This window comes from Pseudophryne corroboree, chromosome 2 (assembly GCF_028390025.1).
Source record: "Pseudophryne corroboree isolate aPseCor3 chromosome 2, aPseCor3.hap2, whole genome shotgun sequence".
Taxonomy (NCBI): domain Eukaryota; kingdom Metazoa; phylum Chordata; class Amphibia; order Anura; family Myobatrachidae; genus Pseudophryne; species Pseudophryne corroboree.
In genome coordinates this window covers 834,294,739-834,310,379 of record NC_086445.1, presented here as the reverse complement: position 1 = coordinate 834,310,379, position 15,641 = coordinate 834,294,739, and the positions used below count along the sequence as shown (strand labels likewise).

The window sequence follows — 15,641 nt, the reverse complement described above, 5'->3', positions numbered from 1 at the left end:
ATGTACCGGAACCTGGGAGGTTGTATCAGACCCCTGGACATGTAAGTAACATGAATAATAACTGCCCGAAGGCGTGACCACGACAACTTGGATAAAAGTCAATGATGTTTATTATGACAACTCCGCAACACAGCAGCAGTAAAAGAAAACGTAAAAGTCAGCAAAGAATAAATACAGTTCCTGGGTACTACAGGATGGCAGGAGCCACAGGGCACTGGTAGTGTGAGATAGTTCTTATGATCTTCTAGATGGAAAGTCCTTACCAGGCCCGACTGTAGCAATGGAGATAACCCAGGATTGTGCCAGCTGGTGTTCCAGGAAAAGCTGGGTTGCTGAAGATAAAACAGCTGCTGTGGATACTGGCTGGAACCAGACTGTTGTTAGCACGGAGTGGATACTGGCTGGAACCAGTTAAATAATAAATGAACTTGGGAGCGATGAAATATGAACTGAAATGTAGAACTTGAGAGCGGAGAAATAATAATACCGGTGGAGAGTGGTAAAGTGTAGAAAGGACACCGGCCCTTTAAGGGAAGCTGTACTCTGCTGGAAGCTGAGCTGGAAGCAGGTAATGTTGTAGCTGGAAACAGATGAATCCACAATGGATTGGAGAGTCAGGCTACACCGCAGGTGGAATGCTGGTGCGGGTCTCTATGGTGGAAGTCTTGAGACAGGAGCTGGAACCTGGAAGACAATCACAGGAGAGAGACAAACAGGAACTAGGTTTGACAACCAAAGCACTGACGCCTTCCTTGCTCAGGCACAGTGTATTTATACCTGCAGCAAGGAAGGGATTGGCTAGGCAATTATGCAGATTAACAATACTGACAACAGATTGGAGGAAATGATCAGCTGACAGAATCCAAGATGGCTGCGCCCATGCAGACACTTGGAGGGAAGTTTGGTTTGTAATCCATGTGGTAATGAAAACAGTAATGGCGGCGCCGGCCACTGGAGACAGGAGACGCCAGGCTGACAAGTGCACATCCAACCACGCGGACACAGCGGAGGCCGCGGCTGACGTAATCGCCACTCTGACACTCTGCATGCAGAAGCTCAGGGACGGCGGCGGAGGCCGCGGGAGACGCCATGCCAGATGTAATAAGGCGTTACTGTGACAGCGTCTCAGAGAGACAGGAGAGGATGCAGGAATGTGAACATTAGGATAACAGATGGGATCCGGTCCTGGAGCGCTGAGCCAGCCTTAGGAGGCATCTGATGGGTAAGAAATGGCGTCCAGATACCCGGATCGTGACAGTTATTAGTTTCATATAAACAGTAGGAGCCCATCAGATGTGGTTGGAGGTACTATCACTGCTGCTTCCTTGCTGTATGGTAATGAGCAGGAGGCGTCTATTACAAGCAGACGCCTCCTGCTGCAGTAGTGATCCCACCTGCGTCCTAGGGCCCAGTATCGGATCTCTCACCTACCATCAGGTTGCTTGCGGCACCCATGGTGACTTGCAGGCCTCCCATCACAAAGGCCTGGAAATTTTCATCCTACGACGGAGATCCCTGGCCTCTTCCCACCCCCTAAATGGTGGCGACATGCCTCCATCCTCCAGATGTCAATCACTAACAGTCTGCTGCCGCTCTGCATCCTATGTTGCAGGACCCGTTTGCGCAAGCTCAGAACGGGTACTGCGCATGCGCAAAGTACCAAAAATCAGTACTTTGCACTGATGGGCACATATCCAACCACTTCTGAATCAGGCCCAGTGTGCACAATCACAGAACATAAAGTGTTATTCTTGCAGTATAAGTAGCATATGGTTTTACTTTGTCATTTTCACAGTTATCTCATGTTTAATTGTTACACTATTTTGGTCTGTTTTGTTGCAGTCATCTCTTTCTAGTCCGGATTTCTTTGACTCTCCCAGCCCAGAGGATGATAAGGACGATATCACTAACCTACCACAGAGAGCAATAGACCCATCCAAGAAGTCCCCCCGATGTGCCACAGGATCGCAGGTAAGTCGGGGAATAGGTTTATTGATGTTTTATCACTTACCAGCATAAAGTACAGTTTCATCTCTTTGTCTCTGGTATAAATGTAGCGTGATCACACAAGCTATGTATCTGTATTTGTTTATTTATTAAAATCAGTGGCCCCTGGGGGTAATTCAGACTGCATTGCTGCAGTGGCAGTGATCACAGTCTGATTTACTTTGTGGAGTGTGCACAAAGTAATTCAGACTGTGCGTACACACCCTGGGGAGCCCAGCGAGATGCTATCAGCATCTCAGGGCTGCGATCACCTCTGCCTTATTGACAGGAGGGAGGGGGTGGGCTGCGGCGGCTGCGTGACATCACACACAGCTGCTGCGACACGGAACGCGGCGATTAGCAGCCTGCCAGCACGCAGGAGCTGCGCTGGCAGGGAGCTACTAGTCAGGTAAATAAGCATTGCCGCAGTGCGATGCTTTTGTACTTGTGCGGGGGGCAGAGCCAGACATGTGGGGTGGACTAGCCGTGTGCTGAGCGTCCACCCCCCATGTCTGTGAAACTGATCATAGATGTGCTAAATTTGGCACATCTACGATCAGATCTGAATTAGGCCCCCTGTGAGCGATAGCTTGATGTCATTGCTACCACACATACACTGATAAAAGTGTCATTTCCACACTGCAAAAATATGTGTGTCTGCATTACTGTTTTATTTACATAAATATATATGCGCCCAATTCCTACCTCCCACCTCTGCCAGTGTAGAGGGGACAGTACTAATTGTAGTGGATGTTTGTCCCAGGTGTGGAAGTGTTGGGAACTATATCCAACACCGTTGTTCTGCCACATGTGTGTGTGGCAATGTTGGGAAGTCTTTAGGGGAGGTGAGTGACTGGGGAGGAATGCACATTTTCCACCAAGCACACTTCCCAGTCTAACTTCCACACTAGGACGACTCTACATTGATGTACACACACTTACATTTTCCTCCTGCTGGGTAGGCAGATTGGTAGCGATTTATTGCACATAGGAGACTATGGCCCTCATTCCGAGTTGATCACTCGCTAGCTAGTTTTAGCAGCCGTGCAATCGATATGCCGCCGCCCACTGGGGAGTGTATTTTAGCTTAGCAGAAGTGCGAACGCACGTGCAGCCGAGCTCTGCAAAAACAGTTTGTGCAGTTTCTGAGTAGCTCTGAACCTACTCAGCGCTTGCGATCACTTCAGAGTATTCATGTCCGGATTTCACGTCATACACTCGCCCAGCCACGCCTGCGTTTTTTCAGACACGCCTGCGTTTTTGCAAACACTCCCTGAAAATGGTCAGTTGACACCCAGAAACGCCCCCTTCCTGTCAATCTTCTTGCGGCCGTCAGTGCGACTGAAAACTTTGCTACAACCTATGCACAACCACAAAAGCCTTTGTACCCCTACGTCGCGCGTGCGCATTGCGGTGCATACGCACGCGCAGAAATGCAGATTTTTAGCCTGATCGCTGCGCTGCGAACAAGGGCAGCTAGCGATCAACTCAGAATGAGGGCCAATATCTTATGTATAAGAATTAATGTCCGCCATGTTTGTTGTTGCTTTTACAGGTGCCAGATAACAGAGCTATGTTGCCCCCAAAACCAGGAGGCTTGATCTCAAGTGTTAGCTTCTCACATGGAGCTCCTGGTGCCCCATCAGCATTCCACTCTGTCACCTCAAGCAGTCACAGGTCAAACTCTCCATCCTTTGGTAGCTCCGACGCAAGACACAAATCTGAGCACAACCAGTCACCACTTGAAGAGCTGCAGACACAGGTGAAAGAACTGAGAAGCATCATTGAGACAATGAAGGACCAGCAAAAGTAAGTTTTATTATGTGAGCTTAGCCTGATAACGGCTAAGTATTACTGTATATCACAAACATTTATATAGAAAGGTCATAATGAAAGAATTGTGCAGAATGTTGTGCAATAGAGGAAGCAATTCTCTGTCTGAATATTTCTCTTCTGAGCAGTCAGCACAGGAACTGAGCAACAGAACGTGCAATTTCCAGTGTGTGATTCTCTGACAAGTACTGTATGTACATGTGTGTGTGTGACGGAGAGAAACACTATTATGCACAGTGGTTATAAAGAGTATTCACATTTTCTTTTCAAGGAGATTTCACCACTGATCACAAAATACTGTAATGATTTACAGTATTTCCTAATTAATTACAAACGTATTTTGCTAAAATACATTGTGGTAAGCGCTGGTGAAGTCACTTGTCCGTGGAGGTTATATAAATAATTATTTGGAACCTTCCTGTTTACAATTAGAGGGCAGAATTCAAATGTTCCCCCTCCTGCCCGCAATCGAAGCTATTGAAATGTTTCTGCCGATGGGTGTGACATCAGCATTTCAGCTCGCTACCCCCAGAGGTGGTGAGCTGGAATGCGTGAAAAGTTACCCAATTGGGCGCCTAAACGGGACCTTTTGCATTGTGCCCCATAGCTGAGTCGGGTTTAGCCGGTATGGGTGCAGTATGCGCGAAAATGGGGGACAATTGAATATCGCCCCACGATCTCCCGTCACTTTAGACAGGAGGTTGGGCGCGATATAACAACTGAATATTGCCCAATGTATTTCATAGGTTTTAAAGATACAGATGTGTCTTCTTACATCCTTGCTGCAGTCGCACTAAACAGCCTTTGGAGTTGCGCCATGCTGTGGCGGGACTCAGTAGCGCTGAGCGTCTTTTTTGCGTTATTTTCAACGAAAATGCATCTTAGATGCATTATAATATAATAGGACGTTCGAGCAGCTTCTGCTGATGTACATCCACCGCTCTGTAAAAGAACACACAGATGGTTAGTAATATCTTAAACGGTCACAGGACATTTAAAACAAATAAGAGAGAAGTAAAAGTAAAACTTTGCTGTAGAAAAATCTCACCTATAGATTGTATTTAGAGAATACATACGGCAGGTTGACAGTTATTATACTGACAGTGGGTGTATCGGTGGTGCTATCCCGGCACCATTGTGTCAACAAGGTTTAAATGCTACTTCTTGCATTGTAACAGTATCGCTAGTATAACTGTAAACGTGATTTTAGAGCAGAAAGTTTAAAGTTATACCTGTGGTGCCATTAAAATGCAGGAAGTAGCATTTAAAAATTGTCGTCATACTGGTGCCGGGAAAGTGCCATCGACATAAGCAGTGTTGACATAGTGGCTGTCGACCCTTTTGACTGGATCCTGTATTTAGTATGCTTTTTTTAAGCTAAAATAAATATTGGAAGGTCTGATCTTCCTATTGTACTTAAAATTGTTTCTAATATTCAACGTAGCTAAGACATAGAAACTTTTGGATTTAAGTACTCCACACAAGCCTCTTTCCCTCTTGTAAAATGGCGCCTATGGTACGATTATTATGCTACTCACCATGCTACATCTAGTTGATCTTTGCTCCCATAGGCCCTCATTCAGAGTTGATCGCTCGCTAGCAGTTTTTTGCAGTCCTGCGATCAGATAGTCGCCACCTACAGGGGAGTGTATTTTAGCTTTGCAAGTGTGCAAACGCATGTGCAGCCGAGTGGTACAAAACAACTTTGTGCAGTTTCTGAGTTGCTCAGAACTTACTCAGCCACTGCGATCACTTCAGCCTGTCCGTGGCCGGAATTGACGTCAGACACCCGCCCTGCAAACGCTTGAACACGCCTGCGTTTCCCCAACCACTCCCAGAAAACGGTCAGTTGCCACCCACAAACGCCTTCTTCCTGTCAGTCACCTTGCAGTCGGCTGTGCGAATGGATTCTTAGTAAAACCCATCGCACAGCAACGATCCGCTTTGTACCCGTGGGACGTGCCTGCGCATTGCGGTGCATACGCATGCGCAGTTTAGACCTGATTGCAGCGCTGCAAAAAACGCTAGCGAGCGATCAGGTCTGAATTACCCTCCATAATCCTTTTAATTTGTAGCATTTCTGAACCAGAAACAAGGGATCTCCCATTATGTGATGTGTTATGCGTTGTTTATGTAATACTTAAGTCATTTATCTGTTCCCTTCCACCTATATTTTCTTCCCATTTTTATTGTTTGTCTCTGTTTGCTATAAAAGTCTTTGTTTGAGCGTTGAGTAATTTGTAATCATATAAAAAAAAATAATGCGTTAAAAAAAAGAATCATGCCTAAACCTAAAAATCTAAACGTAAACCTACAGTATGAATACAAACAGGCATAACATGTACATATTAACCTTCATAGCACATTCAAACCTAATTACAATATGAAATCTATATACTGCATTTAGCATGGATTTGCACTGCTATCATTCAGGTTTATTCCACTAAAACAATGCTTAATGAGAAAGTGATGTTATATGATGAATGTGACTGTTCACCATCTGCATCAGGGTAAACACAAATCAATTTAGATAGAGGAGCTTTGCGGTGTGGAAAATCTGTTGTAAATTCCTATAAGCTACTTGCATTCTGCACAGACGTGAGTCACATTGGGTGTTCTGTACATACGCGAAAGTAAATATGCAACATCTGAAGATAAAAGTTAAAAATAAACCCTATGTAACACATGGGCCATCACACATCTCCATCAGTTCACTTCTGCATCTCACACAGTGCATTCCATATCCAGGCCAAAAATATCTCCAACAGCTTTGGGTTTGATTCATCTCTATGATAAAAGATATTCTAGTCATTATGCTACTCGCTGTAAATGTGCATTAAAATTAGAACAAGAAACCACATAGGAAAGTGCAATTACTGTATCTCCCCAAATACCTGTATATCAGACAGTAGTAAAAGTCAGTGTGTACTCCCCTAATGAACGAATTCATTGGCAGCTGGAAATTGCTTCACTCTGAACCAGCACAGGATCTGGAGGATGCCCAAGGGAGATACATTTGAGATTTCAGATTCCTGTACATGACCACCACACAGGAGCGTTTCTAAGAGGAGGAGACCCGTATACAGGCTCCGTCTCGGCCCCCTCCACTCTAGCTGGCAGCGCTGTAGCTTTGGGCACTAAGGTCACTAGGGGACTCTAGCGCTGTCCAAGAGTCTACAGCGCATGCTCAGGCTGCATCAACTTTACCTTCAGGAGACTGCACTTGAGTGGTCAAACTGCAGTTTAAGTATGGGACTTCCCATTCCCATTATTTACATTATTCACATTTAACATTATTCTTTATAACATATGTTCATTAACCACTTGCCTGGCATGGTCACATCAGATGCGACCATACCAGCAAGCGTCTTATCTGACCTGGTCGCACAGGATGCGACCAGTCAGATAAACAGTGTTTGCAGCGGCAGGGAAAAGAAACTTCCCTCTGCTGCTGCTGTCAGAGGGACCGGAAGCTTCCTCCGCCTCCCACACCCTCCCCCAGTGTTGCCGTGCTGATGATCATTGCTGACCAGACAATGGCAGCTGCTGGAAAGTGTAAAGCAAGCCTTCCCCCCCAAAGCCCCACGGCTGTCTCGGTGTAAAAAGTAACACCGCAATGTTACAGATATTCCGATGTTTCCAATCTTCCTGACCGATATTCCGATGTTTGTGAAAATAATTTTAAGAAAAAGAAAACAAACTTTTTTTTTTCTTTTTTTTAACCAAAATAATTTTGGATAAGTTTAAATTCATGTTCTTCACTAATTCACTCATTAAAAAAAAAAAAAAAAATTCTAAGAAACACAGCGCTCTATGATTATACCACCAAGAAATCTGTTAATTACTAAAATATAACTAAAACCACCTAATCCCTGCTGCTCCCACCGGTGGTACTGTTCACTACTTGGATTCCGGTGCCCGGAGCTCCTTCACAAACTGATCCCGCTGCCGCATAGAGTGCTGTGGAAACTTGATTGGGGACAAAGCAACAGCAGGACCGAGCGAAAGGCGGTCCGCACCCCAAGGGAAGCCGAGGCGGCTGTGAGTATCCCTTCAAGGACGCGCTGCGGCTGGGACGTAGGGGTCGTAGCATACCGCTGTGCATACACTCACTACACAGCGCTCTCCCCCTACTGTTACATACTAAAGAGCTTCTCTAGTGACTGATACAACATGGCTGGATACAAATATTAAAAAGATTGCTTTGTCTAAACCAATCTGATTTTCAAAACAACATGGCTACAGTTAGACACAATTAATGTGAACCAGCGGAGGTTGAACGGATCTGTCTACGTGAATAGACATTTATTAATTTGAGCTCAGGGCATGGGACTGAATAAAAAGTGCACTATATTGTTTTAATATCCGGATATTATTCTTGATTTTATGTGCTGTCTATATGTGGATTGTAATAAATGTGTGATTCAAATTGACTCTGTTTTCAGCGCTCCCTTGTTTAATATAATCTATGCTCATTAAAAAAAAACCTGACAATTTCTGAGCAGTTTTTTTGTGGAAAAATTGCCAGTTAAGTGGTTAAAATGTCTCTGTGGAAGGAACCACCTTCATATTTATCATGGGTGCAAGGTGTGCAGTGCACATGGGCCCACATACTGCACACACTGCACCCATTTAATTATACTTACCGTTCCATCAGCCCAGCGCTGTCTGCGAAGCTGCCAAAATCACTGGGAAAATGGCCGCTTTGGGCACGTCCTGAAAACCTGTGCATGTGCAGAGTCTGCTGCATCTCCGGAGGGGGCCCAATCAGAGCCTGCACATAGGCCCCCTCCTCCCTTAAAGCGCCTTTGGAGGGAACTACAGTATATGGTAGCATGTATTTTGCTGCATGTCCCTATCAGAGTGTCTTGCCTACTGTAGTTCAGTTCAGTCATGAGTACAGAGCAGCCAGGCAGAATGTATTTACAGTAAGTGCCTAGTTTAAAGTAAACGCCTGGAGTGACTTCTATTTACTCATGATACATGCACTGCTAGCTGCAAAACATATGTCATATACCTGTGTGGCATGTTATTATACTATAAATCTTAGTTACTTATTGGATCTTGCAAAATACTCATGTATGATGTACAGTATGCGTTACCTTATCCTTAAGTCCTAACACTATTTAAGGATAAAAGCACTGAATGGCACATCTTGTATCTTTCCTATGATACTGAACAATGTGTGTACTCAAATCTATTTTATTTTTTCAGAAAAGAAATAAAACAGTTATTGACTGAACTGGATGAAGAAAAGAAGATCCGTCTGCGATTACAGGTACACTCTTTTCAATTTGCATGTTTACAAAGCAGTTTGCATTTTGATGTTTAATCATTTTATTGGGAGAGAACCCACACACCATTTTCTAATGCCCAGCACATTGAATATTCCTACTCTATTACTCTGTTAGACATTAGCACACTCCATTTTATTCTTAGCAGTATTGCTTTAAGTGAAACTCACATATTTTTTTGCTTACTTATGCAAATATGTATACTATGAAATGTGTAACAATTTCTCTTAGTACTAGGGCTGGCGCGACCATTAGGCAAATCTAGGCACTTGTCTAGAGTGCCATTTATTTAAAGTTGCCTAATACACTTAAACACTGCAACTTGTTACTGTTTTGCTAGATACATAATCAGTTTTTTTTGCTGGTAGCGCCAGTGTTGGCCACTTGGTGGACTCTTACCATACATAGAAAGTAAATCATTGAGAACATTCAGCATATATAGATGTGTCCATGCGCTACAAATCGCATTACACATAACGTGTGAATGCCGCGTCTCTGTAGTGACGAGCATCTTTTTTTTTGCATTTTTGCCGTGAAAATGCGTCTTAGTCACACTGTAATGCAATATGATGAATAATCTGCTGATTAAAATGATATGCGGCATGCCTGTATTCTGTGTGTGACTGCGACTGTATTTGCATACAAAATTATATGCTACAGTGTTTTCATGGAAAACTCTGACGCATGCGCAGGCGGAGTACTGCACATGCACCCGCGGGGCAAACATAATTATTGCGGTTTGATTGCGATTTGCGATCCAACCTGAATTAGCCTCTATATCCAGATACTGATCTGGCTACTCAGATTGTCCCCCCTTGTCCTGTTATACAGCACAAAGCTGAGGAGAACACAGTGGTCTGGTATCCAGGTGGCCACCATAATAATTTGACCACTTTGTCTTTTCATACACAAGAGTGTATGGCTGAGAAGCACATATGGAAGTAAGAGAGAAGAAAGGCAAAGCTTTTAGTACAGGAAGCACAAGGGCATGTACAAAACATGCATTTAAGCCATCTTACGGTGGATAAGCCCTTTTTGCTCAGAGACTAGTTGCAGAGGTTTACAGCTCTAAGCTTAATAACTTCTGTTAATTAATACTGAAAAAATAAACTAGAAAGGCATATTTATTCATATGTGGATTTTCTTTTACAGCTTGAAGTTAAAATGATGTTATCCATAAGCAGGGACGCCACAACGTTTTTAGGATGGGGGAGCCAAGATATAATTTAATTTTGGTGCCCCTAAATTGCTGAATGTCACCCCCTCAGGGGCAGCTGGGCTTACCCGCCACACCACCTACCTGACAGATAGATATAGACAGTATATCTATATTTATATAGATCTAGCTATCAAGGGTGGTGGGTGATACGAGGGGAGAGAGAAAGGACGAAGGGGAAGCTGAGGGGAGAAATGGGAGGTAAGAAGGGCACAGGTCTGGTCCCAGAGGAAGGACCAGCCCACAGTAACTAGCCACACACAGTGTAGAGCTGGGTGTAGTGCCCTGGAGGTGGGCAAAGAAGGGCTACAGGGATTGAGGAGGTAGAGCAGCTGGAAAGAGGATTATCTCCATCCTGGCACTGCCCGTTCTAACCCTACATGGCAGCCATACTGCGCCTCGCACCCCAGTGTATTGACTGGAGCCTCTCAAATATTAGGAGGGGGGATTGTGAGCTACCCCTCCCTCTTGCCTACACCTATGCCCATAAGTAATAACCAGTGGCGGCTCCAGAGGTGTGGCTGCAGCTCAGTTCAAAATTCAAATAGGGGAGTCACACCACCTGCCAGTGAGTCAGTTTGAAATGGCAGTTGGTGACAGTAGGTGTGGCTCCCCTATTTTAAATTTGACCTGACCTGCACCCCCTCCTCTGGAGCCGCCACTGGTAATAACACAAAAGTCTGTCGATGACTGATTTGTTTTTATCAGTTGAGCCCAGACATGGATTCAGAGGAAGGCTGACGAGCACATGCCTGGTTATTGCTGGGCTTAGCCATGTCCCCAAGTGACATAGGCAAGAGTTATTGGGAGGGCATATAGCGAATGGCTGGTGATGTGAGTTACTCCATTATCAGAGAGAGGCATCCCTCATGCTATGACACAGGCAGTTGCGTATTTGGTGGGGTGTGTGTGACCCATCAGCACAATAGCTCCAGTGCTGGGCATAGGAGCCCATGTGATTGGTGACTACCAAGTACCAGAGTATAGGCTCACATACACCATGCTGCAGCTTCTAGCCATTGTGCTTCTTGTGCGTTCTCTTGGTGTTTTTCATTACCTTCCAAGTTCTCCTGTATCCTGAACCCTGTCTGTTCCTGAACCCAAGTTTCCAGTCCTGGCCTGACTCAGGGCCTAATTCAGGTCATGCCCTGCGCATGTGCCCGCAGTAAATGTGACTCGCAGTAAATGTGAATGCCTCTGCCTGTCAATCAGGCAGAGACGTTTGCGGTGCGGGAGGGGGGGCGGCAACGCTCCGTTTCCAAGGTGAAGACAGAGTGTTGTGGGGCGGCGGCAGGGAAACAGGGGCGGCGGTATCCAAACGGGGGGGTGGGTGGGCATGATCAATGTGGCTGCGTGACATCACACACAGCAGCTCCGATCAAATAGATGGCGGCGTACCTCCTGCAGCCAGGAAATCCTTACTGAATAGGGTCCTCAGGCTGACGATTATGTACTGCTTATCTCCTGGTGAACATCTATTCCAACTCCAGTGTACAGATGGGTCCACGGTTATCTTGACAAGTTTTCTGCGCCTAGGCACAACATGATTTATTAGCATAACCCCTTCATCTATTGTTCTCAGCTGCAATACAATACATAGAACAATACAGCAGGGGATTAAGTCATTACAGCAGAGGATTAAGTCCAACTGGCCAGTCTCAATTAATCCTATTAAAGGTCAAGATAAATGTGGACCCATCTTGGGAACGCAGACAGGAGGCTCTGACCTGTGTGTGACCAGTGCAGCGAAGCCCAAATATCCTTGCGGTGGTCCCTGGTTAAAACCACAGGCTTGTTAGACCCATGTTCAGGTTATCCGACAATCCCAAAGTATGGGACAGCAGCTAGGATTTCTATCCAGAAGTTGCAACACGATGGTACCAACGGTGGCTAAACTTGATGGTATAAAACCATTTACAGGGGAACCAGTCATGGTCTCATCCACTGATGGTCATCCCTGCTCTATTACTAACTGGGACTGTGGGCCAATCAGAACATGGAAGCGACATGGTCGCGCGCGGGGTGGGGGGGGGGGGGGAGCAGGGCAGAGCTATGCTCCATGTCCCAGTACTAAGTAAAGGAAACAAAAAACATTGGGGGGTCTTTGTGCCATTGGAGAACCACTGGTTCCAAACCCTCACCCTAAGCACTAACTGTAACCCAAATACCATAACAATCCTAATCACCAACCTCACCTTAACTATAACCATTAACTGTATACCCCAACTGATACCCTAACTAAACCTAGTACACCAACTCTAATACATTCACTAACCCTAATACCTAAACACCCTAACCTTTAAACCAAACCCATAATCCTAATACCCTAACCCTAAAGGGGTCCAGTATGCAATGCCAGCGCTCGGGATCCCGGCTGTCATAATACCGATGCCGGGATCCCGAAGTTCAAAAGACCAACAGGGGTGAGTGTGGAGTGTTGTCCCCCCTCCCCTAACCCCAAACCTTGGTTCCTGTAGCCTAACCCTAACCTTCCCCCTTAGTATCTGACCCCAACCATCCCCTGGAGGTGCCTAAACCTATGTCCTCCTTCCTGCTGCCTAAACCTAACCCTCCCTCCCCCGCAGCCTGACCCTAATCTCCCCTGGAGGTGCTTAATCCTAGCCCTCCCTTCCATCAGCCTATCCCTAACCCCCCTTCCCTGGCAAACTAACCCTAATCCCCCACCTGGTACCTAAACCTAACCCCCCCCCCACCACCACCCCCCCACCGGCATTGGTCTCCCGGCCCTTTCAGAGTTCCGGCGTCGGGATTCTAAAGGGTGTGGGGATTCTGCCGTCGGTATCCCTGCAGCTGCCATTATGACTGCATCCTCCCTAAAGATCTGACTAGATTGACCATGTGGTTCTTTTCTGCCGTCAAATTCTATGTTTCAATCATTTAAATGGAGGCATCCATTTTATCCAGGGCCCTGGGCACCCCAGGTGTTCTGGGCAGCTGCTGAGGTTATAGAAAGTACTTCTAGTGAGGGTAGGAAGGATGTAAGGTAGCAGTATAATTAGTTATAGTACAATACCATTCCTGTCATTTTTGGGGATCTGTCTTGGGGTACCATATTGGTGTTCTGCTGAGAAAGCGATACGGACGTACCTATTTTTTATAAAATAATTGATAACTGATATTAGACAATGTTCTAATTGTCCAATTCCTCTTTTTTCCTAGATGGATGTCAATGAAATTAAGAAATCTTTAAAACCCAAATGAATAGAGAATGAAAACATCTTAATCTTTATCCACCAGAAGTCCTAACTAAAGAACTGCTTCTCCCAGGCCAAAATATTTTTGGTGCCAAATGATTTAAAATTCGCCTCAAAAACGCGGAAAGCACAACAGCACTTCTACCCACCAAGGATGCCCTGCTGACACTTGTAGTGCCCTTGCACATACATATTGGTGAACTCAAATTTGTGCTGAAGTGTTCTTCCTTAAAACTGCAGATGAAGGAAACTCAGGCAGTTTTACTTCAGAGTGGTACTTTTTTATAATATTTTTCCATGAATAAAGTGTATTTCCAATGTTTGTTTACAAGCTTTATAATTTTATGTTTTAGGGGTTTTTGTGTACGTCTTTTATCTCAGATTTCTGAATTGTTTGTACAATGTGCAGTTTTGTCCTTTCTGTTTCTCCTTCCAAGATGTCCCTGTATGAGCTTGGATCTCTGACTATGACCCTGAAACGTACATATGCAAAGTACTGTCCGTGCAATGTGATAAAATGCTTCTGGAATCTATTTTCACTGTACTTTACGAATGTGTATTTAAGACAGGAAAATGGTATTTAAAGATGATTTGTGCCTTTTTTTTTCCTAATACAGAGTTGCAAAAACATATTGAGATCTACTCTTATCAGTTCCATGTCAGTATTGAAACAGGCCAAAGGGAATGTCCTTCTATTGCTTGTGCTCAAGTGACAATACATGTACAGTACACGGACCAGAGAAAGCAATTATTATGTAACTATCCTAGCAGCCAGATGGCAATACATTCACATCTTTCTTTGTATTGTCTGGTAAAATACAACAAAACCTAATCATATGTTTGAAATATACTTGAATAACATAATTGAAATAACTGTAATTGTGGAGTCACATAAACAGTTTATATGCACCGATTCGTAACGGTTTAGAAAATGTCACTTTTGAAAAGCTTTTAATGTTCAAATACAGTGGAGGAGCTGGTAACATCAGTGACATTACATATATCAGCCAATCAAATGTTATCATCTTATACGAACCTACACTAGTAAAATCATTTTGATTGGTAAACATAGGCAATACCTCTATTTTTACTTTTCACCCTCAGTATTGGAGTGGGTGTTTCATCTGTGATTACACTGCCGCCTAACACGTCTGTGCATGGCATGTTTCAGTCATATCAGTAGTGTGGGGTGGTTTAATGAGAGCATCCCTAATAATTTCTCTAAAAGTTGGCTCCTATGCCTCAATGTGTTAATTAAAAAATATAAAAAATTAGGGTTGGAAGTCTGACTTCATACAGTATTTACATTTTCCAAGAAGTAGAGTTGTGAAATGAAATAAGAGATCAGCCATCATTGTGTTCTTTGTTTACATCCATCTAAGGCAGAGGTTCTCAAACTTGGTCCTCAGGACCCCACACAGTGCATGTTTTGCAGGTAACCCAGCAGGTGCGCAGGTGTATTAATTACTCACTGACACATTTTAAAAGGTCCACAGGTGGAGCTAATTATTTCACTTGCGATTCTGTGAGGAGACCTGCAAAACATGCACTGTGTGGGCCCCCGAGGACCGAGTTTGAGAACCTCTGATCTAAGGTTTCAGTATTTCACTTGAATGAGGGCAGCATACAGTGTTTGAAGCCTCTGAATGAAGTGCAACAGCGACCTCTAGTGGTGCAAAATTAGCTTATATATATAAAAATAAAACATTTTAATCATAAGGGGCCCCATTTAGAGTTTGGGTATCCGGTCTCTAGGTCGACAGTCATTATGTCGACCACTGGTGGTCGACATATATTAGGTCAACATGGTTTCTTGGTCGACGTGGTCACTAGGTCGGCATGACAAAAGGTCGACATGAGTTTTCCACCATGTTTTTCATTTTTGTAACTTTTTCATACTTTTCGATCCACATGGACTACGAATGGGAACGGTAATCTGTGCCGAGCGCAGCGAGGCTCCTTGCCCGAAGCCTGGCGGTCACACTACAAAGAAAACGACACCCAATTTTTTTTTAAAAACTCATGTCGACCTTTTGTCATGTTGACCTTGCTCATGTCGACCTAATGCTTGTGTCGATCCAAATGCTTGTGTCGACC

General features: G+C 44.6%; 1 protein-coding gene across 3 annotated transcripts in view; it reads left to right on the top strand.

Annotated features, from left to right (window-relative positions):
- Positions 1–14,077, top strand: part of SH3KBP1 (SH3 domain containing kinase binding protein 1) — a 677,269-nt gene extending 663,192 nt beyond the window's left edge. For all 3 annotated transcript variants that reach the window (XM_063955734.1, XM_063955735.1, XM_063955736.1), the window contains 4 exons: positions 1,843–1,971; positions 3,542–3,795; positions 9,034–9,097; positions 13,510–14,077. In XM_063955734.1, the coding sequence (XP_063811804.1) occupies positions 1,843–1,971; positions 3,542–3,795; positions 9,034–9,097; positions 13,510–13,551 (489 nt within the window). In that variant the 3' untranslated portion in view covers positions 13,552–14,077. The remainder of the gene's footprint in view (positions 1–1,842; positions 1,972–3,541; positions 3,796–9,033; positions 9,098–13,509) is intronic.
- The last annotated feature ends 1,564 nt before the right edge of the window (positions 14,078–15,641 follow it).